At 40.8% G+C, this 24,718-nt stretch overlaps 1 protein-coding gene across 2 annotated transcripts in view; it reads right to left on the bottom strand.

The window, feature by feature from the left end:
* The window catches only part of lars2 (leucyl-tRNA synthetase 2, mitochondrial), a 34,936-nt gene extending 13,184 nt beyond the window's left edge, over positions 1-21,752 (bottom strand). For both annotated transcript variants that reach the window (XM_026184495.1, XM_026184496.1), the window contains exons 1-12: positions 21,547-21,752; positions 17,508-17,740; positions 14,911-15,042; positions 7,253-7,344; positions 5,782-5,842; positions 5,590-5,679; positions 5,146-5,289; positions 2,261-2,368; positions 1,152-1,311; positions 666-770; positions 448-563; positions 77-360 (exon numbers count right to left, since the gene is read on the bottom strand). In XM_026184495.1, coding sequence (XP_026040280.1) covers positions 77-360; positions 448-563; positions 666-770; positions 1,152-1,311; positions 2,261-2,368; positions 5,146-5,289; positions 5,590-5,679; positions 5,782-5,842; positions 7,253-7,344; positions 14,911-15,042; positions 17,508-17,732 — 1,517 coding nt within the window. In that variant the 5' untranslated portion in view covers positions 17,733-17,740; positions 21,547-21,752. The remainder of the gene's footprint in view (positions 1-76; positions 361-447; positions 564-665; positions 771-1,151; positions 1,312-2,260; positions 2,369-5,145; positions 5,290-5,589; positions 5,680-5,781; positions 5,843-7,252; positions 7,345-14,910; positions 15,043-17,507; positions 17,741-21,546) is intronic.
* Between the last annotated feature and the right edge of the window lie 2,966 nt (positions 21,753-24,718).

Below are 24,718 nucleotides of genomic sequence, written 5' to 3'. Positions count from 1 at the left end.
ACACATGAAGTGGGATAAATGAAGTCTACAGTCCTGCTGTGCGTTATACAGGGCTGATAATACTCAGCGTTCTCACCTGGGACATTTGCAGTTGACCCAGTCATGTGCTGCTTCTAGAGGCGACGCCCCTTTTCCTGTAATCGATGGCAGCTTTGGCAGAGTAACTGGTAACTCCTCCTCAGGGACGGCGACCGGACCGCATGACCCACAGTGCACCACAGGGATGGGTGTGCCCCAGTATCGCTGTCTGGATATCAACCAATCTCTGAGCTTGGAGCTGGTTAGGTAGCCTCCAACCTTCTGTTCTTTGGCCTTCTGGGTAATAGAGTTAAAGGCTTGATCTCTGGTAAGGCCTGAGAACTATGCCACAGATAAAAGAAGAGGGACAAAAGAATGAAAATAGTGTTGTTTGCTTTTTATTAAAGAATGATTAGTATTAGTGCTGACCTCCTCAGAGTTGATGAGGGTTTGTGTCCCATCTTCACGAGTTTTCAGCACTGATGCCCAACTCAGATTCAGAGCTCTAGCTACAGACAGATCCTCTTCATTACAGTCTGGGACACCTGTAACATACATGTGCAGCATGAACATGTCAAGAAGGTAAAAGCACTCAACAGACATAAGATGCTGCTTATTTCAATCCTTTTTACTTGTTCATAACGCACCAACCACAGTATCCAGATAGTCATCAAAAGTCTCCTTGTGTGAGATGACCAGGGGAACCTCACGGCCGGTGAACAGGTTGTGAGCGGTGATGTCTGTCAGGGAGTCTGAAGAGCAAAGGGCAGGAGGGGAATGAGAGGCAGCGCTGCTTCCCCTGGCAGCTCATTATCAACAACTGTTCACCACTGAGACTAGTTCAAGGGGAACCCAATTAACAAACAGTCCACTGCAGCTTCTACAACCAAACCTCGACTGTGTTCGAAATTAAATATTTACATTAGCGCAAGGTATCCAACATGCATCCACTCCAGGATATGGAACACATAAAGACAAGTACAATACAAAACTTTAATGAAGTGTATAAAAAATATAGTTCGCAATTCTTCAAAGAAAAGCTAGTAATCATACAAGAACATATTAAAGTGTGTAAACTCCAGTTTGAAAACAGCCTGAGCACAAGCTGGTTGCGAGTGTGGAGAGATGCCAACCTCTGCCTGGCTGAAAGGCTTCCTGCAGAGCGGAGCGCACTGAGCTACTGCCGTGCAGCAGTCTGTGGGAGGGCAGGATGGCCAGGTAAGCAGCTCCGTACACCGTCTCCGGGGAGGAGCTGTAGGCTGACAGGGTCTCTCCTGTTTCCTTCCCATTCACCTGGAAAATAAGAGAGGAGGCATGTGGGAAACTGTCACATCCACAGCGGCACAGAGGTCGAATAAACAGCGAGGACCTGCTGGCTTTCTATTCCAGATTTCTGTAAGATGGCAAATAAAACTAGAACAAAGCAACGGTTAGCATTTTTATGATTTTTATAACATAACAATTTTTATAACATATACACACATATATATATATATACACAAATTTTGAATCACAGCTTATAAAACTTGACCACAGTGACTCAGACATATAAAACACCTTCAGGGCTTACTGGGCTCTTTTAGCTACAATAAACATCCTGAGATCACTTTTAGATGGCGCACAGTTATTTAAGGATATTCTAATTAACAATTAGTACCCATCACGCTAAAAATCATACTGATAGGAGATAATTGCAATTAACAGCAGCATTTTACAAACTCTAGTTTTTACTTTAATTTTACATTCCTTCATAACAACCCTTTCCAATTATTATCCAACCCTCTTTCCTCTATAAATATAAAAATACTACAAAATATCACAATTAAAGAACCGACTTGAGTGATTTTTATTTTTAAGGAAAACTGCTTTAATAATGCCAGTAATTGGGTTCTCAGTTGGCTTTTTGATGTCTCTCAGTTTGAGACAACAGGCTTGTGAAGAAGCCTAAATACGACTTTCAGCAGCAAGTAATCTGCGACATCATCTGTTTGGGTAAATTGCTACTTGTAGCAGATGCAGTGAAAGCAAATAATAAGTATGGATTTCGATGTTTTGGTACATGATTTTAATAGAAACAGATAAAAAGAGAGCTGTCAAAGAAACTCAAAGCAGGCAATCAGTGCTCGGGGTGAAAGAGATGAAAAACAGAAGCACAGAAGAGGGAGCACTTGCTGGGAAAGTGCTGAGAGACTGAAAGAAAACAAGAAAAGTGAAGAGGAGAGAGAAAGGAGTCGAGATCCACCTTCAGTTTGAAGTCGAAGTAGCATCCGGTGCACTCTCCAATCCAGTTTGCCTGCATGGCTTTGACCCCGTACCACTCTGGAAGGTCCTGCAGGGCATCCAGGAGGGGCTGAAAGAGATAAAGCCACAAGTTTACTACTTTGTACAAGTTTGGAAGGAGCTAATTTTCCACTTCACTGTGGAAAAGAGATATTCCTATTAGTATGTGGCTGTCTAGGATAATGCAATTGACTCCAATTCCGTGTGGCCTCTTTCAAAGCGCAGCCAATTTATTTTGACAAAGCAGCAGAGCCGACCAGGTCACATTATGCAGACAAAAAGGGATTCTCAAAAATTGTGACCTCTGCTCGCCCTCTTTCCTGGATATCGCAAAGCAATCGCCTATATAGTGTGCACACTACCTCACACACCCACACTTCACATACACACCCATAAGCCCATACACCCCCCCCCCACACACACACACACACACACACACACAGACACACAACAACATTTATACTGCATGATTAAAGGAAGCTATGCATATCAACGAGGCTCAAGCCAAAAAGCCACAGCTGGTCTGAGGCCAGAGATGTTATAATTCTCAATTTCCTTTTCAGTCTGTCAGCATCTATTACCCACAAACCACCCCTCCACCCCATCGTGGTGCAGTTCAGCATGCAGTACCTCATCACAGAGTTATCAATACGAACATAAACACTAGCCATAGTCATCGCTAGCATGAGTGCAGCTCGTCAGTTATGGATTCCCTTCAGAGCGAGAGGGGAAAAAAGGGGCATAAATCCCGAAGAACGTGTGTCAGCGTGACTGAGAGGCTGCTGGAAGGAGACACAGCAAAACAAAGATGACGAAAAAAAAGCTACGAGTGAGAATCGGGCACGGCTTTAAAGTGAAAGGCAGTGAGTGTTTTTCTCACAAAAGCCAGAAAAAACATTAACAGCAAGGACATGAGTCCCTGGCAACAAAGAAAAGCTCGAGCATGAAATAAGAGTAACCAAGGACTGTGTGTGTGCATGTGTGAGTGAGACATGTCAAGTACACTTCTGGGAAATATATTAACACATTGAGGAAACACACAAACAGCTGCACTTTGGAAGTGGGTTCAGTTGTCGGGTGTTAATTTACTTGGAGGAAATCAAACATTTCTGGAAGCTATTTGAACAATACTGCACGTGAGCGGCGCACTGAGCTCTCGCTTTTTGTGAATCATTTAGATGTCAGTCGTGGTGTAATAGGCAGGCAGCATTTGTCTGAGTGCAACAAGTGTGATTATGCATGAAATTGAAAACTCCTGCTCCTGCCATGTGATCATTTAGCATCCTGCACGCTCCACATGGGAAGAAAAAAAAAGGATCCATCTTAGTAATAATACACAGTCGTTGCACAATGCGGAATAACTTGACAGCTAAACTGAATAAATATTGCCTGAAGTTAATGTTGTCTAACAGACTCGAACACGTTTAGAGGCGAGCGGACAGAAATAAAAAAAAAAAAAAAAAGGAAATCACAGTCCAATTACATCGCTTTTTATTTGTCACGCTCTGGTTTGACACGGTCCGCCTTTCCCTCCATCTGTCTCTCTCACTTCTCTCCCTTAACACCTTCCTCTTCCTTCCTTCCCACTTCTCTGCTCTTCAGAGAAAATTAGAAATGCAGGAACACATTGTCACAGTAGGCTGCTTCCACCTCCGCTCAAACCTCTGACACGGACACGCACGGGCGACTTCGGCGCCGCGGCTGAACCTGAGCGACAGCCGACTGCGGACGAAATTATTTTTTTAATCAAAGTGACAAAGCAGCGAATAAAACCCTCAAACGGACACGCTGGTGCTCTCGCAAGTTTGGGGTTTGTTTTATTGGAAATTACATGTGTTTTGCATCATTTCCAATGTTTTTCTTTTTTACATTTATTTCACACCGCCCAGGCACTGGTTTCAATGTTATCTCAGTATGAAATGAAACCCCACTCACAAAAACTTGCTTATGCTTTCTTTTATATTGTGATGGAAACAAGAAGAGCTGAAATAATCAGGCAGTGACTGAACCCATAATTTGAATGCAGAGATGTCAAACTTTGTTTTTTTGCTAGGCAAATGTGAGGATTTACTGCTTTGATGTTCTGTATCTCTGACTATGTTTAAAGTTTTGGATGGCTTTGAAGCTGAATTATTTTGTTGGTATTGCAATTTTTGGGAGATTTTCTGCACATTTAGACACCAAAAAAGATGCCCCACAAAATTAAGATCAACTAACATTAACTAAACATGAATGTAATTCCTCATTGCAGCTCTAGAAACAAAAAAAAAAATGTTATTAGAAACATTTCTACCCAATTTTTCTCAACTCAGTAAACAAACTAAGATAAATTCGAGTTTAAAGTGTTCAAGCACTGAGCACATAAAGCCAAACTTTTCTCTTTTATAGGTACCTGCCTGTACAGTGTATTTCTATGTGCAAGCACATGCACACACATGCATGAGTTCCATGAAAAATGTATGAACTTTCTTTCTGAGGCTGATTCATGTAAGTCCAAAACGGCTAATTTCACCGTGCACCAGCCCTGTTCACCCCTCTGCTTAAAGGTGGAGGCTTCTCATCAGCCAGCCAGGCCACCTGGTGGTATTACTGAGGCTTCTGGTCTCTTTTTCCTTGAAGTAGAGATGCCAGGCTATAAATGATGGTCTCCAGGGGTCTGATTGCAGAACCAGAGAAGCAGGACTGCAGCTGCTGTTACTGAAGTGTCAGCCATGATTGTTATCAGAGGGCTCCGCAGCTCATTTTTGCCCACATGAAGTTTCTGGTCAGCCATTCAGATGCTGCTTGTCACACACATACTGGTGTATCTCTAGCACTGCCTCTCACACACACGCGGTACAGTCATACCTTGGCATAGTTTGTAGTCTTGATGAACCATTGTGTGAGTAGCTTCTGCTCCACCAGAGCTCCAGACCTCCAGGAGTGCCCATTTTCATCCACCTGTTCATCAGCCAGCACCGTCTGATCAACAGGGTCCCAGTTCACCACAGCCTTGGATAACACACATGCACGCACACAGCACACACCCAAACGGCACACATGAGCTCACAAATTGAAAAGCACAGCTTAAGAAGTAGCTCATATTTAAAAGCATATTTTAAGGCCACTGCATTTTATTACACAAAATGAAAAATGTTTTTTCCAGCCTGTCTACCATTTAATCCAGTCAAAGAGAAAACTCTGAGCTGCTTCAATCATTACTGTACCAGTCAGGGATCTGAAACCTGCGCAAGTCATATTATTCATTTAAAAGAAATCCAGGATAAACCAGAGCGCAAATACGATTAATACCTCTTTTTGGTATGCCAGTCCCGCTTCAAAGAGCTTGATAAATAGATACTGCGTCCACCTGTAGTAGTCTGGGAGGCAAGTGGTCACTTCCTGTCAGGAAAGTGAGAATCAGACTCAAAAGGGAGCAAAAGGGGCCTGAAAGCTGCCAAAACTCTCTGTCTGATGCTCAGCTCATCATCACGTGCTGCTTACCCGGTCCCAGTTGAAGCAAAGCCCGAGAGTGTCCAGCTGCTCCCGCATAGACTGTATGTTACTGAAGCGAGAGGAACGGCGCTAGAGTTAGGATATAGTGCACTCGTGGGCCACTTTGTTAGGTACACCTTTTCAACTGCTCAACACAAATATTTAATCAGCTAAACTGATCAGCAACAGCAACAGAGGACTGCATCCAGTGCCACTCTGTCAGCTGTGAACAGGGAACTGAGGTTACAGATGGCATATGCTCACCAAATTTGGACAACAGAAGATTGTAAAAATGTTGCCTGGTCTGTTAAGTCTTAATTTCTGCTGCTTTAGATGGTAGGGTCAGCATTTGGTACAAACAACATGAAAGCATGGATCTGTTCTGCCTTCCAACAAAGCTTCAGGTTTCTGGTGGTGTAATGCTGTGGAAGAGGTTTTTCTTTGGGCATACTTTAGGACCTTTAATATCAGTTGAGCATCATTTATGACAACAGTGCACCCATCGTCTAATAGCTTCTTCTAGCAGGATATCAGGCCATATCACAAAACCTCCACCACCACAAACTGGTTTCTTGAACATGACAATAGCCCTCATTTAGCAAAATTACCTTTGGAGTTATGAAACATGTACACCAGCCTATTTTGTTCTTACCACTATGCATACGTTACTAAATCATTCTGAACCAACAGGTTTGTGCTGCCTGCATATAATCTGCATACTGCCATGCCTCCATTTTCTCTATAAGGAGACAGGTTTACCTCCAGGTGAAGCAGAGAGAGCGGTGACGTGTTGCAAAAGAGACGTCTGGACAACTAAGGCAAAAAATTAGGCGAAAATCTGACTGATGAAACCGAAACAATTGTTTTCAAAGAGGAAGCTGGAAAAAGGCAAACGTTTCCAAAGTGTTTCTGTGAGCACTGTTTTAAAAAAAACACATAATAATAAAAAGCGATGCTCTGGCTGAAATAACGGATGTTCTGAATATCTTTTGGACAAAAAATTGGTATGAAAAAAAGACTTAAAGGAAAAAGAAGAAACCGGAGCATGTAATCTGTCAGCTCGAGATGAGAAACTCACCGCATCGGTGGGATGTCTGAGTGATGACATCCAGCAACAGCAGAAGTCATTTTAAATTAAAGATAAGAAATATAAAAATACAAAATATGTTTGAATTAAACGGTTAAAGGTATAACTTTCCATTTAGTATTTTGTTTACTTAAATGCAATTTTAGAATTTAATTGTAATTCAGAGCATTTTATGGCTTATTGTGTATTTGACAACTATAAATGATGACTAAATGGCAATGCCAGTATTCATTTTAAAGAACTGTTTGAATTCCCTTAGACAGCCATTCATTTGTTTGCAGGCACGGTCTACATTTGTAAGTCAAGACAGGGTCTAACCTAGCACCACAAAAGTGGGCCAATTCCAGTTAGTATATAAAAACAACAAACACTGAGATGTAATAGTTCAAATACCTTTTAGTCCAGTCTTCTGGGTCAAGCCCCCTCTCTATGGCTGCATTCTCAGCTGGAAGTCCAAAGGCATCCCAGCCCATTGGATTTAAGACCTGAAGACACAATCAGGGAACTCGTCATTTTCATTAGCTTTCTGGAAAATGTGAAAGCCATTCGATATTCCTTTTTTAGGACTTTTTATAGAGTAGGAGCTGAATTAACCAAAAAATGGCTTCTCTGAAACGATATGAAATCTGTTTAAATATTGGTCAAAAGTGTCACTGAAGGTTTCAGACTTAACATCACACTTAGACCAAGAGGAGAAAGTTTCCCAGGTGAAAGGAGGAAAATGAAAATAGCCCTGTGGTGTCAACGTGCATCATTCACATAATTAACTGACAGCACCTCTGATCAGCATGCTGTTCACATTACAGCAGGATTTATGCAATCAGTAACTATTAAACCAAAAAAAACAAGTCAGTCTAGGAGGGAACGAGGGTCCTCTGCACGCATCAACTTTATGGTGATGTGTAAATCCCTGCTGGGAGCTTACACATCGGGATGAAAGCACACAGACTAAGAGCCGATGTTTTACTAAAATGTAAAAGGAACTGGTTTAACCTTAGAAAGAAGGGTCAGCATGCTTACATTATTACCCTGAACTTGTTGTAAATATACTGTCACTTTCTATACACATCCTCTCTGAACGCACGGCTCCCCCAGGCAAACACTCGAGGCGACATCTTTTTGGGTCCTCGATGGTGTTTTTCTGCTTACTGGGCGAGACGAAATGAGAGAACAGGAGTGGAAGGCGTGAGTAAAGTAGAGGAGAGGCAGAGCGACGAGGACTCGAGAGCTGGAGAGCATCGCTGAACGGACCCTAACTGGTCTGATGTTTCAGACGAATTGGTATCCTTGGTAACTGCAGGGGCCTCATTTGTAAAGCCGAGTGCTGGATGGTATCAGGCTAAGAGAGCTCAGGAGGAATACAGCCACACTGTGAGTAAAGCAGCCACGATGTGAACTGCAAGCGGAAAAATGTTAGGACAGATGTGCTACTACACTCTTGATCCAGCGTAAATACTTCACTGGTAATAGCTCCACTTATCCTTGTGACCACAGAAAGTGTGAAGCTACCCCGACTTTTTGAGAATCTGTGGCCGTGAAATCAGCACATTGACAAGAGATTGTGGTAGATGGACAAGAGAGTCACTGAAGTCACTGTAATGCAAAGTCAGAGCCAATCAGGGCAGGGCACCATGGGATGAAAGCAGAGGAGAAGAGCTGGGAGACTGATGTTGTTGATATGATGCTACATGCAAGTGTCCACCCACACAGCTCCAGACAAACTCCACTCCATCTGACACTTTGAAATGCAACTTGATAAACGTTTCCTCGTTACACTAGCCCATTCAAAGGTTAACTACCCCTTACCAACCCTTACACATCAGTGTATGTGTAGAGGCAGACCAGCCCTATTAGTCTTTTTAAATAGCTTATTTTTGGGTAGTTCAGCCTTTATATTGGACAGGACAGCAGGGCAGAAGAAAAGGTGGTGCAGGAGGATCATCACACAGGAAATGACCCGGGTTCCTGCAGTAACCTTTTGGTACATCTGTCGGCTGCTCAACGCAGTGAGATATACTGGCGCCCATCTTTAGCATTTTTATTCCTTTTCATGCTCTAAATGTGGTGAAAATGTACCAATACACACGTGTGTTTGATAAATTTGAACCTACCACCAGCTAATATTTATAAGCATGAAACGAAAAAGCCTGAAAATTTGCTCTGACAGCTGAATAATGAAAAAGCTGATATTGATGTCTGTGTACCATCAGTGCCCATTAGATGCATCTCTGTCAAACTAAAAGCAATCCTACTTTTAAGCAAACTAATAGTTTTGTTACCATCTTGAAACTAAATTAATTCTAGCTTATGTCAGGAAATGATTTGTGATAATCAGCAGCGTCATCATTCCGACTGTCGATACATATCCATCAGTCTCAATGAGTCTCTTTGTCAATAAGCACAACTCCACAGGACTCAACTCCACAGGCTGCCAGCCGGTCGTATTCTGGTTATAATCCAATAGAACATGAAGGTTACTGAGTGCAAATGTAATAGTTAACAGTGAATTTTTGTAAACCAAAAAACCCACCAGAAAGTAACGTTTTTTTGAACAAAAGAGAGAAGAAAACACTTGGTGATCACGTAGACTCAGGGTCTCGTCTCAGCTGAAATTGTCTGCTCTGAAAAATCAACTTTCCTTTTGTTGAATTCTGTGTGAAGAAGCTCAAGTGACGTGTGGCTGGATTTAAATGTCGGCAGGCCGCGATTTTGATACATGTGGTATAGACTGTAAAAATTATTATTTTTCCTAAGCAAGAAACAAGCGTTGTTGTTTTCACATATATAATTACACCCAGCAGCAGTGCCCATGATATCTATCTAAACTGAAAACGGTACTCAGTCATGGTTGGAATAATTAGGACCATTTGTCACGCTTATATGTTTTGCATCAAACTCATTTTAATATCTACGGAAGAGGGTTAGGGTCACCGAAGAGGGAAGGTGAAAAAAAAAAAAAAAAAAAAAAAAGGTGGGCACATCTTTTTTTTTCCCCTTTTCCAATATTCTGACTTTTTCCCTCAGAATTCTGACTTTAGTCTCAAAATTCTAAATTTTTGCTTAGAAATCTGAGATTTTAATTCTGACTTTAATCTCAGAATTCTGACTTTTTTTTCCTAGAATTCTCAGATTATATTCAGAATTCTGAGAAAATTTTATTTTACTCAGACTTCTGACTATGATCTGAGAATTCTAAGACTAAAGTCAGAATTCTGAGAAAAAAAGTCAGAATTTTGAGATTAAAGTTAGAATTCTGATTTTAATCTCAGAATCTCCGACTTTTTCTCAGAATTCTGAGAAAAAATAAGTGTAAAAAAAAACCAAACAAAAACAAGTGTAAAAAAAAAAAACCACACTTGAAGTTTCAGGAACAACTTTAATTTTTACTGTTTACTGTGATTATTAGCACGAGCTTTGTACTTACAATAAAGGTTAAAAGTTAACATCTTTTTTTGTTTTGATTACCTCATATTTTGATATTTATAAAGAACTAGGTTAGGTCTAGGTTAAAACTTTCTCTAATTTAGTATGTGACACATGAAAGAACTCCCATTACACATAACTGTTTAAAGGAGAGTGAGTACCTTTCTCAGTTAACTAGTGAATAGGGTAGACTGAGTGCATACAGCAGAACAAACTCAACTTTCTGACCGATGCTGAGAGAAACAAAGTAGTTCTCAGTGATGTGACACCAGGTTTCTGTTCAGAGACAAACCAGCCAGAGGAAGACGGGCAGGTGAAACAAAAATAACACTGCATCTCGTGTAAAGACGGCACCTGGACCAGAAAACACAGAGGAAGAGAGAAACTTGTCACACACCCACCTTTCTTCTTGGGTGGATAGATCATGTACAGACAAAGTCTAACCAAAGAACTGAGCAGGTGTTTGTGTCACCGCAGGAGCACGGTCCATGTGACAGACACTGCTCGCGGCTTCATCAGCGGCCGCCGTTTAGTGGAATCAAACAGAGTGCTGAATATCGATTGCAGCACTAGGAGCTGAAACAGAGTGGAGTCAATAACAGACTAGAGCGCTGGTAATCGAGAGTATGGATTTTACTCTATTTACACCTAATTTTAACCTTACAAGGAGACCTCATAGCGAGGATCCAAATTACCACAGCAGGTATTAAAAACCATAGAAACACCTTATAGGAAAAGCAAAACAGCTGCTTATGGGCCGACCTCATTCCTCACTTTATTGTAAGAAGGATTCAGTGTCAGCCAAGGTTATTAAAGTTAACGAAAAGTAAACTAAAAACTAAAACTAGTCATGAAAGTTAACTACTATAATAAAAACCAGATCTCTGAAATAATTTTGTGCAGCAGAAATAAACGTAGTTTTGTCATGTGTTCATTTGGTCAAATCTGTTATCACAAACTATCCGAAGAGACTTTTGTGGACGTGTTTATTGAGGCTTCGGATGTCTACAAGACTGAGTCAGCTGCTTTCAAAATGTCCTGCTGTGCACTGATTTTCCTAAATCTTGCCACAAATACAGCAATACTGAAAAAAAAACTAAACTGAAATTAAACTCTTCAAACTTAGGATTGAAAGAAACTTGAAAGAAAGGCAGACGTCAAATGTGACATGATAGTTGAATGCAAACTATAATGTGATATTCAGAATCCCAGCAGGCAGTAAATTTCAATATTAGCCTTAAAGATGAGTCATTTTACGAAAGTTTGACCTTATTTGACCTCAAAGAAGACGTCAGAGGTTTAAAGTACAGTGATATTAATGCCTATATATCATTCACCATATATTGTCTTTGCACACAACGGCAGTAAGAAAGACCGTTTTAAACAGCCCTATATAGGATTATTATCACTATGACCTTCAGCATAATCTATTGACCTTGAAGTAGAGGTCAGAGGTCAAACATGAGACAATATTTTAAATCTTTATATTTGTAAGAATCATAGCCTCTAATTTATTTCTAATTTTATTGAAAGTGTTTGTCAATTTTTGACCAATAAAGCATTAAGTTGGCCTTAAAGACCTTGGTGCATCTAATCCAAATGTTAATGGCTTGTAACCAAAAGCCCACTCTACACAGTTTTTTTTTTTTTTTATCAGAATCAATTCAAAACTTTTTGAGGCAGTAAGAGTAACACACGCACGCACACATACACAAACATTACAAAAAACATTACCTCCTCCTTGATGGAGTTAAGTGTAAAATGTTTTCTAATTTCTGTCATGGTAATTGCCCCAAAAACAGTTCACGAGACACTGATACAGGCTGACATTACAGCTGAATCAACACCTGTGAGAAGGTAGGATTAATTTAGAGTAATAAACTGGCACCTGGGTGTGGCGTTGAAATTAGCATTTAAAAAGCAAAGGGATGTACAATAGAAATCAAAGTACAACAAAGAACAATTTAATTACACGCTCTCACGGCGGTGTAAACATCGGCCATCTAATTGAAAGAAACAGGCTCCCTGAGGTAGACTTAAGCTTCTAATCACACTCATATTAATGCTCAAGTCAAACTACTGCATAAGCATTACACGTGTATATAGATGGGAAGCTTCACAGTTCGGAGGAAGAGTAAACAGTGAGTCCAGCAGTGTAAACACAGCTGATATTAAAGAACTGTTGAGCAGAAATAAACAGAAAAAAAGTGGGTTACAGATTGGTGAGGGGAGCCTTTTGAAGTGGCTCCAGTGAGAAAGCAGCAATCATACTGTCAATGCAGCGTCATGTTTTGTATCAAAGACGAGTTCAATGAAGGACTGACTCACCATTTTTCCCAATATTACTAAACAACAGCCAAAACACATCCATTACATTTAACTCCTCACAATAACACCAAGTGTGTGTCTCAAACAGCACATTTGAGGGCGTCACGTCCTTTGTAAGTTTTTGTTTGTCACAGGGAGAGACGTGCGGTGAGGGGAAGATAGCGCACAATAAGCCAAACTGGGGCGTGCATTAAAAGTTAAAAGCTCAAAGGCAGAACAGGCTCATTCCTACAGGGATGGACACCTGAATGTGCTATTGTCATGGGGTATTCTCAGTGTTTACCTGTTACCTGCTTCTCCTCCTGTATGTATTATTTGTGTGTGAATGGTCCTTTGTTGTAACAATGCTTCTAGGCACTAAATCCCACACCACTACAAAGCTTGTGTATTTCTCCTTTAATGTTGCCACATTCGTAAGCATAATGCATTTGTGAGTTGCACCCATGAAAGACTTAAAAGATCTTCTCTGCCAGTGCCAAACAGCTTATTCTGTTATTGACTCTTGTTTGGTGTCACTTATTGGATATTGGATGATCAGTGTTGGAGAGTAACGGAGTACATGTACCGCCGTTACGTATTTAAAATACAAAATATGAGTAACTGTATTCCGTTACAGTTACCGTTTAAAAAGGTGGTATTCAGAATACAGTTACTTTGTTGAAATAAATGGATTACACGGCAGTATTTTCCCGTTTCATATGTTAGGCTATGCTCTCTCTATTTTTAGTTTCCATGCCGGTGGAAACCCAAACAAAACACGCATTAGGAGGCTCTAATGTCTGTGTCTCAATCTCGTGGTCCATGTCACCTCTACTTGCGGCCCGCATAATGACGTGAAGAAATATTTTAAAAAATTATTCACAAAAATTATTTAATATGAAGGCAATAGGAGAAGTGTTACAGGCATAACTGTAAACAATGTAGCCTCATGGGCAGTGTAGTCCGTGCTGCAGGTTGAATGGACTGACATACCCGTTATGTGTCTGTGAGCGAGGGAGGGAGAAAAAGGAGAGTGTCACCGAGCAAAAACGGGAGATGGAAGCATGTAAATATAATAATAACCACTGCAGCCAAAAAGAGCCAAGTTGTAAGTAAGCTATTAAGACTCGACTGTACACCGTGTTCGCGTTTTCCTCCGAAGCAATAAGTTCTGTTGGAGCAGCCTTTCAACGCCTCTCTCTGTCTCTCGCTAGCAAAGTTGACTCAGACAACAAAGTAAAGCTAGTCTTCAGCTACGAGCCCGACACGAACCCCGAAGTATTAGCCAGAGGTCCCTTTACGGTTTTACGCCTTTACGGTTCGGAGCTGCGAACCTGTTTTACAGGTGAGGAATATTTTTCTATAGGAGATTGCTGCAAAAAGTGCAGCCTTGAGTAACGTAACGGAATACGTTACAAAATACATTTTGGGGCATGTATTCTGTAATCTGTAGTGGAATACATTTTAAAAGTAACCTTCCCAACACTGAAGATGATTGACGTACACATACAAAGGCACAGCACCCTGGCACCTCCTCCTCCTCATGGTGGTCACCAGCTTGGTCACACACTGGGGTAGGATGGCGTCTTATTCTTCAACTAACATTTGTCACAAGTCGGCCAGTTGTGTTGGTCACTCTGGCACGAACGGCACGCCCAAGCTGATCCCACAAGCGTTCGGTGGGGTTGAATTCAGGACTGGCTGTAGCACAGGAAGTAGGTTGGTGGTTATATCCTTGAGCAAGATACTAACCAAACTGCTCTCAGATGCATCCACTGGAGTGTGAATGTTAGACAGACCTCACAGAAATAGCGCTTTTCACCAAAGATAACGTTCCTCCACATCATCATCCGATCCGATAAACACCATCAATCAACAGTCAATAGCAGAATAAGCGGTTTGTCATTGGCAGAGAAGATCTGGAAGGTTTTTTATGAGTGCACACAAATGCATGATTTAGAAATAAACAGCCTTTAGACTTATTGCAAAGAGGCATTGAAACAACAAAGAAATAATAGAGTTTTGTAAGAAAGCAGTTTGAGAGTTTAAACTGAGCAGAAAAGCACTTTATAAGTACCAATCCATTTACATCAAACAGCAGTGTGTCCTGTAATATCACTTATGGAATTTCTGTGTTGGCCATAAAACCCTGTAATTTACTTACAGAGTCAGCAAACTTAAAGCTAAACAGCTCTCGGGACTCTGAAATATGGCACCGCTAAACAACTGCTGCTGTGAGAGCAGAGCATGTTCGGCTTCAATAGGGATGGTACAAGGCAGAAACATAACAAAATAAAAGAATAAAATAAAAGCTGACATACCTGATGCCCTCTCATTTTTTGGAAATGACCAATGGTGTCACTGATGGTATACACTCGCACATGGCCCATATGCAGTCGCCCTGATGGGTAAGGAAACATAGAGAGGACATAAAACTTCTTCTTGTGGGGACTCTGGAGGAAAAAAAAGAAGAAGAAGAGGCCGTTATAGAATCATGAGACATGAGACAAATGACCATAAAACTGACTTTTAATCCTGAAAGCACACAGCAGAGGAGCCTCTCCATTATCAGTCTGGCCTCTGAATGAATCCCATACAACAGAGACTCCATTAAACTGATGAGAACAGGAATAGCTGCTCATCACATAGCGATCGTGAGCGCCGACTGACTCGGGGTATATTACTGTATAAGGCTCTAACAGAGGCTGATTATAGTGTCCGAATTTAAATGATGTCAGTGCAGACCGCTGGTGATTTACAGTCTCAATGCTGTTGCCACAGCAACGCAGTAAGTACCAGTTACACCCAGAAAGACGTGATTACAGGAAACGTGAGTCATGAATTTTTCAGTAAATTAATTAGGTCCAGAGTTCTGTGGTAAATGCACTTAATCACTGTGAGCCAGTCCCAGACTGCCACACTGTCAGGCCATTAGGATATATAATCATCCAGAGCTCCGAGTCTGAGATGAGCTGCGAGGGTCAGTGGCAATAATAGATGAGGGCATAATTTAGAAGCATGCACCTATTCGTCTAACTGTGCCTCAAATGTATACATGTGGATCTGTTTCAATACAGGATCAGAGGACAGAATTATTAGCTCAGGTGCTAATAAGTATTTCCCAATTGCTGTTAAACAAAACAAGGAATTTTTAACAGAGCTTTTCCAAACATCAGAGTTTTACTTTGGATGCGTATTTTACTTTGCACACAGAAAAAAAAAATGATGTCACAAAAGCTAATACTACCAGGGTCAAAATTATCAGCCCCACTGATGCTAATAATCAGACACTGGAGTCCGTTTTAGCTGGATAACAGCCTGCAGTTGTTCGTTTCTCACACTCGTTTTCCAATCACAGCCCATTTTTCTCCAGATCTAACGGTCTTCTGGCAGGGACCCTGGGCTTCAGTTCACCCCACAGAGTTTCAGTTTTTCAGGATGTATCCATGCTAGTCAGTAATGCTCACTTTGGCATTCTGAAGGCTGTTCTTCCAGGAGCTATGAATGTTTGGGTTGCTGTCATACTGGAACACAGCGATGACGCAGACCCAGTTTTGTGCTGACTGCTTGAGGTTTTATTTTAAATTCTTCATGATTCTTTCACCTTGGTGAGATTCAAAATCCCAGACATACTGGAGCTTTCCCACAAAACAATACTCCCACCACCACTTTTCACTGGGGAGTTCTTTAGTTGTTTACCTCCCTCTTCTTTCTCCAAACATGAGCGGTATCTCTGATACAGAGCTCTAGTTTTGTCTCATATGGCCAAAGGACGCACTTGCAATAATTATAATCTTTCCTCAGGTTTTCTTTAGCATACTTTAGTCTGGACTGAAGGTGTCTCTTCTGCAGAAGTGGAGTTTTTCATGGTCTGCAACCTCACAATCCATTCTTGTGCAGGTTTTTGATGATTTTCTTCTTTGAGAATATCATTCCTGCCTTGGTTAAGTCATCCACTTGTGTCTCTGCAGTCGTTCTGGGGTCTTCAGTGGTTTTCTTTCCAGAGTCTTTGAAATCTTTCAGCTCCTACCTCTACCAGGCTTGTTCTGTATTGTGTGGATCCATTTGAATTTCTTGAACTCACTCGTGGGTTAAAAATGTTTTGCTCGGTTAAAGAGGGGAGCTAATTACCACTGTCCTCATTTATAGTACGCACTTGGCCCAAGGTAGACACAGCAGAGGTTTTGTGAAACTCAAATAAAATCAGCAGTTTTTTAAACACACACATCTGTGTTTTTCTTGCAAGGACAAACAAAACATTTGTTTGTGCTTATGATGTTTAGATTCTACAAAAGACGTCTACTTGTTGGTGCAACCTTGATTTGTGGAGCACAATTATGATTTCCAACTCATTCAACAGTAATGACCTCTATTTAGGCCATAGAACATCTGAAAGAAGTATTTTTGTTATGTCAAGTATTTACTGAGGATGACTCATGTTTCTCACTCGACATATCAGACATTCATTTCTACTAGCAGTTTACCTCAACACATTTTTACAGCAGCAGCATGTGGGGCAAATGAAATGCCAACCATCTGCTTGTTCCAGCTTCTTATCTAAATATGGATTTATTGGATTATTATATTAGGATTATATAATAATTAGGATTATTATAGGATTTAGTGCATTTCCATCCATGCATGTTCCAGACTGCCTAACCAGGATTGTGGTGGGACAGGAGCCTATCCCAGTTGACACTGAGCAAGAGACAGACTGCCAGTCTATCTCAGGGCCAATTTACAAATCACCAATTAGATCAACATGCATACCTCTGAGCTGTGAGAGGAAGCTGGAGCACTTGCTGTGTCATATATAAACTGAGTTTTGGTTTTTTTTGTAACTGCTGGTTACCAAAAGCAAAACAATCATTCATTTAATCTTGAGCTTATTATTTGATACTTTGAAAGACCCTCTTACCTCCTCCACTGCATCCTTCCGCCACTGCGCCATAATTCGCGGGTGCCACCATCCTTCCACTTTGCGTCTGGTCTCTGTTCGATAGTCCTTCTCCCACACGCCCGTCTCACTGAACAGGGTGCGACTCCTGGGTGAAATTTGGTGCAGAAATGGACTCTGGAGGGCTCCGCTCCTTTGGGCTGCAAACAGGGGATACAGCGCCAGCCTTCTCACGGACACCCGCATGATTGCGTCTGATAAAACAGGAAAACAGCCAGTGGTGGAAATGTTGACATGCTAGTGAAATACTAAAGTTTCTATTTTTCAGTAGAGGTCAGCTTTAACCGAGCTTTCCCCTAACCTTTGGTAAATATATTAAATAGCTTATAAAACACACAACATGAATGCACACACATTAAAACATCTAACTGACAGAAAATGGAAACGGCAGTTTCCATCTTTACATAGAAATGACAATAAAAGGCTCGTGACTCCGCCCACATGAATCAAATACTTTATCTGATATAGATTTTGCTGCTCTCCCTTTCAAAGCTGCCTCTTCGTGCCCCTTCGGCCCTTTCCTACGCTTGGATCGCTTCCTGGAAGTTTCACTCTGACCGGCCAAACTTGTGCAACTGCAGTGTGTGCTGGATCTCCATCGATGTGACCAAATGGTGAGATGAAAGAAAATAGTCAGGTTTTTGTGGAGTGGAATAAGCTAAACTTATTTTTCAAACCCACTAGAGTCTGACATTATTATTCTAAAAGGCTACAGGGCAGATATGCCCTCCATGGTGTAATATTCAATAAGTAACTAAGTATATTTTATTTTATAGCACATTTAAACCCAAAGTGTTTTACAGGTTCCTTAAACACTGACATTACACGCAGTCACAATGTTTATGTGAAATAACCAAATCTTCCGGTCACAGTTCCAAATTCTTGACAGAAAAGGTGCATCTTCAACTCAGATTTAAACATTTGAATTTGGGTCATTTGGGAGGTCACTGCAGAGTTTTGGTGCAGCAGCAGCAAAGACACGAGGTTCTTTTGAAATAAGCTTTGATGATCAGGAGTTACTAAGGAGCCCAAATTTGCAAGAACCTTTTCTTCACCTTATCACTGTGGGGTATTGTTTGAGGTAAAAAATGAATTTACGACTGTAAAATGACTGAAAAAATATGAAGCAAGTGAAGCGCTGTGAATATTTCCCAGAGGGACTGTAAGTGCATTAGAATAGCCCAGTTTAGATGTAACAAATGCATGCGTAACCCTTCCAGATTAGAAGGATTTAAAAATACTGACGGCAGCCGGTGGTACCCAGCCTTTTAGTAGACACATCTATGGTATGAATATCAAAATCCCACTTTGCCTTGTTCTCTTGTTATTGCATTCATAGTATTATTTTTTTTTTTAAAAACTTAAACTTGACCTTAAGGTCAAGGTCACTGAGATTCAAACTTGTCCGAAATTTTTAGCATTTAGATACAACTATGTTACTAATATGAAGTGCCTGTATTGCTTCGTTCTCGAGTCATCTTATTCACAAACGTGGGTGTCCATGTTGCCCGCAGGATGACAACAATACCCCATCAGCCTTTTAGGGCTGAGGGGTTTAAAAAAAAAAAAAAAGGTTTTCAGTCTGGAGATTGTTCTGATAGTTCTGCAGTAGGTATGAAAAGGGTTTCCCACATCAGTGCATATGACTTCAGATGACTTGAATCTACAGGAATGAGCAACATTACATTAAAGTCCACTTGTTGTGAACAGACTGAGTGACAGTTTCATCCACTGCGATTAATTTATGGCAGCTCTGATTTTTTTTAAATTTCTTTTTACCACTGCTGCTTCACAGCCTGTGTCCATCGCATCAACGTCACTCACACAACAGCACGACTGGTTTATTCAGCGCGATGTGATTACAGCTCTGCCTCTCTCTGAATCTAAGGTATCAAACCACCTGCCTGCTCGGATGAAAGAATGTCATTTGCAGTCAGATGACATGAAATGACACACCGATTTCTCGGCTTTAAATCGGCCCTGTACTTTTAGATTATTCCCACTTCATTATAGGAGGTTAAGTGCACCCAGCTGCCTCTGGACATCACCTGCATGGAAGTGGCAGCTTCACTCAATTTGTGTAATTACTGGTAGGTCAAAAGGACAAAATACTACATTAAAGAAAATGTCCAGAACAGGATTACTCTATAAAATAAATTTAAAAAAGTTTACCACTCCCACTGCTAACAACTTGAAAGAAGAAAAACAGATTGATTGTAGGCTGTTTCAGAAAGGTTTCCCTTCCTCCTTAATGATCAGAGAGCAGTTAGGCTAAACTTTCTGCTGGCTTAATGTCGGTCAGACAGTCAGCAGTATGTACGAAAACCCATTTAACCTTGATTTGATTTCACCCAGACACAGACGTGTATATACAGACAGTTTCCAAGGTAACCTGAGAGGCTCGTACAGTCAGCACAGTCTTGGCTGCGGAGGACTACTGCTGCTAACCTGACCTGTAAGGAGAATATTTTCACAGCAGTGACGCATCTGGATCTCAGAAGGAGAGACCTTTAAAGCATCAAAGCGGAGGCTGAGATGATCAGCACGCCCCGACATCAGACTGACATCAAGTCAGTCGGGAAAATATAAATTATGACTAAAGCTGAGGAGGGCTCAGAGGAAAAGGTTACTCTGTATTGTAGGATTGCTGATGTTATGAAAACTTGACAGTTAAACAAATCAGCATGAGAGAGAAAGTTTCAGATGACCTGATTTTAGGAATAAAAACCACTGCTTTTTAAAAAAAAATTACATCCTAGATTATAAGGAGACAACTGACCAGGATGGACAAATCACTTGGAGAAAGCTGAGCTTTGTCAGCTGTCACTGGTTCTCCTCCACCCACCTGTTTGTGGGACTTTTTTGTCTTCAATATATTCTCTCGAGTATAAGCTAGCATCACAACAGCCAACACTCCTCCCCTCAGGCTGAAGCTGGGAGAGACGAGCACTCAACGCCGTGCGCGTCTCTGACGGTGCGAGTGAGTGGGCTGAGGCGAAAGACTGAGATAATGTTTCTATGGTGACTGGCCTCATCCATTCGGGTGTCTCCTACAAAGAGTAAAACATTGCTTCATCTCAAGCTGATGTCCAAGTCTGTGTGCTGGACTCCAGTACTCAGCAAGGGGTGGGGTGGGGGTGGCTGATTAATTCTTCAAATGAACAGTAACTGTGACAATTTAAAAATATATTTTTAAAGCAGAAAACTAGGATCTGGGGGAGAGCTGTGCAGTCAGTCATTATGAGAATCTTTTATAAATGCTCAGATAGGACAGGTGTTTCAATATGTCAGAAGTCAAATGCATCTGTTTCTGGTGCCAGAGCTCACATATATTAAGACAATGAGTAAAGGTGCACTTACTTACATTTGCTCAAGAAACGATAATGTTGCCAGTAATCAAATGTATTGGATACATTTATAAGAATATTCTCAAAACACCATCAAAACTGTGTTACCACAGCTTGTCTTTCTGACCACATGCTCCCAAATTTACAACTCCTAACAACTTTTGGCCTCATTGGATAAAACGATCATATAAATGCAGGCGTTAAATTCAGTTCAGCTTGTCTTACACTGTTAACAATGAGGTGTAATAAGCTATATGGCTTCTGACATGAGAGTTATACACGATTTGCCTGCATATTTGTAAGAATCCAGCTGGATTCTAAAACCACAAATAGTCCACATCCTGTTACATTGATACAGCATGCGTCACGCCAATTATCGCGTGACTTTGTTACATGCACGTTATAGGGGTTTTGACATGGTTTCTTTTCCGTCTTTATGCTACAGCGGTATTGCGTGTTGTTATTGCTCGTGATAAACCTGACCTGCTGCTTTATCCGCATAGATAAGCGAATACTCCTCTCTTTAATGCGAATTAAACACAATGGAAACACCTTTTTACACCTGCTGTGTGCATGTTCGTGGAGTCTGTCAGCTGCACACACGCTGAAGGATGAAGGAAAGGAGGGAAAATGTCTTCTGTGAAGCTACTCACCGTTTTATTTCCTACTCCTTTATTTCCGCGCTGTGCTCGGAATAACAGAATACGCCAGTCCGTGTTAAAGAAAACATCCCAACCAGCCTTAAAAACCGTTGTAAACGACCTGTTTTCCTGGCTCACGATTGCACTGTAGGCGCCGCCATATTGGATTTAAATAACCTTTATTAACACAGTGCACAACGACAAAGACAGCCTTTAGCTACATTCCTGACGGATATTGCGATTAACGCCCTGTAATAACTATTTCTAGTACTGCTAGTAATAGTACTAGTACTAACAGTCGCTATTTTCCAGAGGATAAAATGAAAATTGAGTAAACAAAGGTTGACAATTCCTGTTTTGTGACACATTTTTAAAAATTTTCTTTCTAGAGAGGGGATTTTTGAAAATCTCACTTTAACACTAGAACATACTGTCAATGGATGTTTAAAAAAAAGTTTTACTATGTTTATAGGAACAAAATATGTAATAAATAAATAAAAGGATGTAGTTGTCATTATCCAATCAGTTTTTGTATTGCACTGTAGCCTCTAGACAGATAAGCATGTATTCAGCAACTGGCATGAATGAATCTGATAAAACAAAAAGATAACAACAAAACCTTGGATTTAATGGTAAATACAGTAGATTGCTTACTAATGAAGCAGACTACAGATTATATATATATTTGTCCACCCTAGGTATCCTGATTTTTATTGAGCATTTGTTTGTACCTACATCACTGAACATAATTCAAGGGAGTACTAAATCTTCACACAAAGTCATTCAAAACTTCATTGATATCAGGGTGTTTGTTTAGGAAGAATAAACCATTGTGATTCCAATTTATCTGCTGCGGTCCAAATTAACATGACAACAGCCGCATTGGAGAGGCCACAACAAGGCATGTGAACCTCCATATAAACGTTTGCTGTGTCTCCCAGCACAATCTCAAGAGTTCAGAGATGATACCAGGAGATAGGTCTTTACACGGCAAAAGATGGATTGATGCCTCTCTACAGCAGGTCCAGGTGTCTTCTGGTATCTCAGCTATACTCTTGAGACCACATTACGAGGCACAGCAAACCTTCTTGCAGTGTCACATATGGATGCGCCATCCTGGAGGTGCTGGAATACCTGTGCAACCTGAATGAGATGCAGGTATTATCTCAGGCTAAAACAAAATAAGAGAAAAGTCAGTCAGAGATGGTCTGTGAACAGCCATTGCCTTCTTGTTGCCTTTCTAGCGCACCTGTTGCCACTTTTGCACCAAACCAGGTGAAATGGATCCACAAAGGTTTATTCTTCCCAACTTAACATACCGACGCTGAACTGACATGAGTGTTCTCTTTATACGCTATGCTTGTTATTCTTTGAGATTTCCAATGTTTTCATAAGTATTTTAATAACTGATCTTTAGTGATAAGAGTTTGCATAAAAGCTGACTGAAATTATTCCACGATTCGCCGTGATCAGCTTTACAACTACAGTGTGCTCCGGAGGGACCATCATTATATGCGGCTTCTGAGGGAAGTACACTTTCTTTGATGCCAATTTCCATCTTGAAGTGATTGCTGACTGAGAGTGCACCTCTACTCACTTTCATCTTCATCATGGAGCAAGGTAGGCAAAGAGGAGAAGGCTGAGGAGAAGACAGTGTCTTATCAGTCTTTTTTTTCCCTATGAGCCCTCCCTGTGGCTCTCACCTTTGATCTGACGTGCAGACAGAAGCAGTGCAGGGGGGAACAAGTCAGAGCCATTGGGGGAAGAAAGAAAGAAGGAGGGAGGACATCATTAGTAAGAGCTAAAGAAAGGTACTTTATCTGACGTCAGCGAGCTAAACCTGGGGCTTTGCTCTGGCTTGCCATCATATATCAAAGTTAAATGGGTGCCTCCGCCCAGGATGTGGCTGCAGTGGATGAATGAGAGGGAAATGGGTTTCTGACAGAGTAAAGATGCTAACTCTCCACATACATTCAAAGATCAGTGTGCAGATACAGACGAAACGTCACTGATGAATGAATGAATCTCACTTCCTCTACTACAGTAGAAGACAGCAGGTGCTGGTGAATGACGCTTTGTGACCAGCTCAAAGTTTCTGGAGAGATCCTGGAATCAAATCCGAATGCTCCATTCTTAATAATATTCATCACTACACTGTCCTACATGGCAAAAATGATCAAAGTATTTACAGCATAACCACAAGATGATCACCCTTCAAATAAGTGTCTCACTGTCTATAAAATCAGTCCAAATTTTTCACCTGCACCAGATCAAAGTGGGAAGTGAATATGAAGGTCAGATACCACAGAGTACAACATACATCATCAGTCAGAGGTCTCCCACACTTTGGTGTGTGTAATCTGACCAAATTTTGCCTCCCATTCAGTGTTTCTCTTTGAGACGTTGACTTAGACACACACAAAGTTCAGTTTTGAACTTGTTTACTCAGATGCATGCAGATGCAAGCAGCAAAGATGGAGAGATGCCCATGACGCATGCAAAAGTGCAACTGTGTTTGTGGACCTCAATGGAGACACTACCTTGGCTTCCATAATAGTAACCCAGGTTTTTAGTATTTGACCACATTCCTCTTTCCATACAAACACATGGCAGACAAAGGAGTCGTAACCAAAGGGAACTTTTTGGATTTTCAATTTGCAGGCCGCCAATTACCCCAGAGGACTTAGATTGCCCCTGTTTTTCATGAACCCTATTTGTTATTAAAGATGCATTCATTACTGTCTGTGGTTGATTCCACTCTTTCTTATTTATTTGACTTAGGTTTGATAAATACAGTGAGCCTTGTGTTCAAAATAATCATGCTCTGTACAGGGAGTGCAGAATTATTAGGCAAGTTGTATTTTTGAGGAATAATTTTATTATTGAACAACAACCATGTTCTCAATGAACCCAAAAAACTCATTAATATCAAAGCTGAATGTTTTTGGAAGTAGTTTTTAGTTAGTTTTTAGTTTCAGCTATTTTAGGGGGATATCTGTGTGTGCAGGTGACTATTACTGTGCATAATTATTAGGCAACCTAACAAAAAACAAATATATACCCATTTCAATTATTTATTTTTACCAGTGAAACCAATATAACATCTCCACATTCACAAATATACATTTCTGACATTGAAAAACAAAACAAAAACAAATCAGCGACCAATATAGCCACCTTTCTT

The sequence above is a fragment of the Astatotilapia calliptera genome, chromosome 11 (genome assembly GCF_900246225.1).
Source record: "Astatotilapia calliptera chromosome 11, fAstCal1.2, whole genome shotgun sequence".
NCBI classification, from domain to species: Eukaryota; Metazoa; Chordata; class Actinopteri; order Cichliformes; family Cichlidae; genus Astatotilapia; species Astatotilapia calliptera.
The sequence above is the reverse complement of the archived record's forward strand: the minus strand, read 5'-3'. Positions and strand labels throughout refer to the sequence as shown.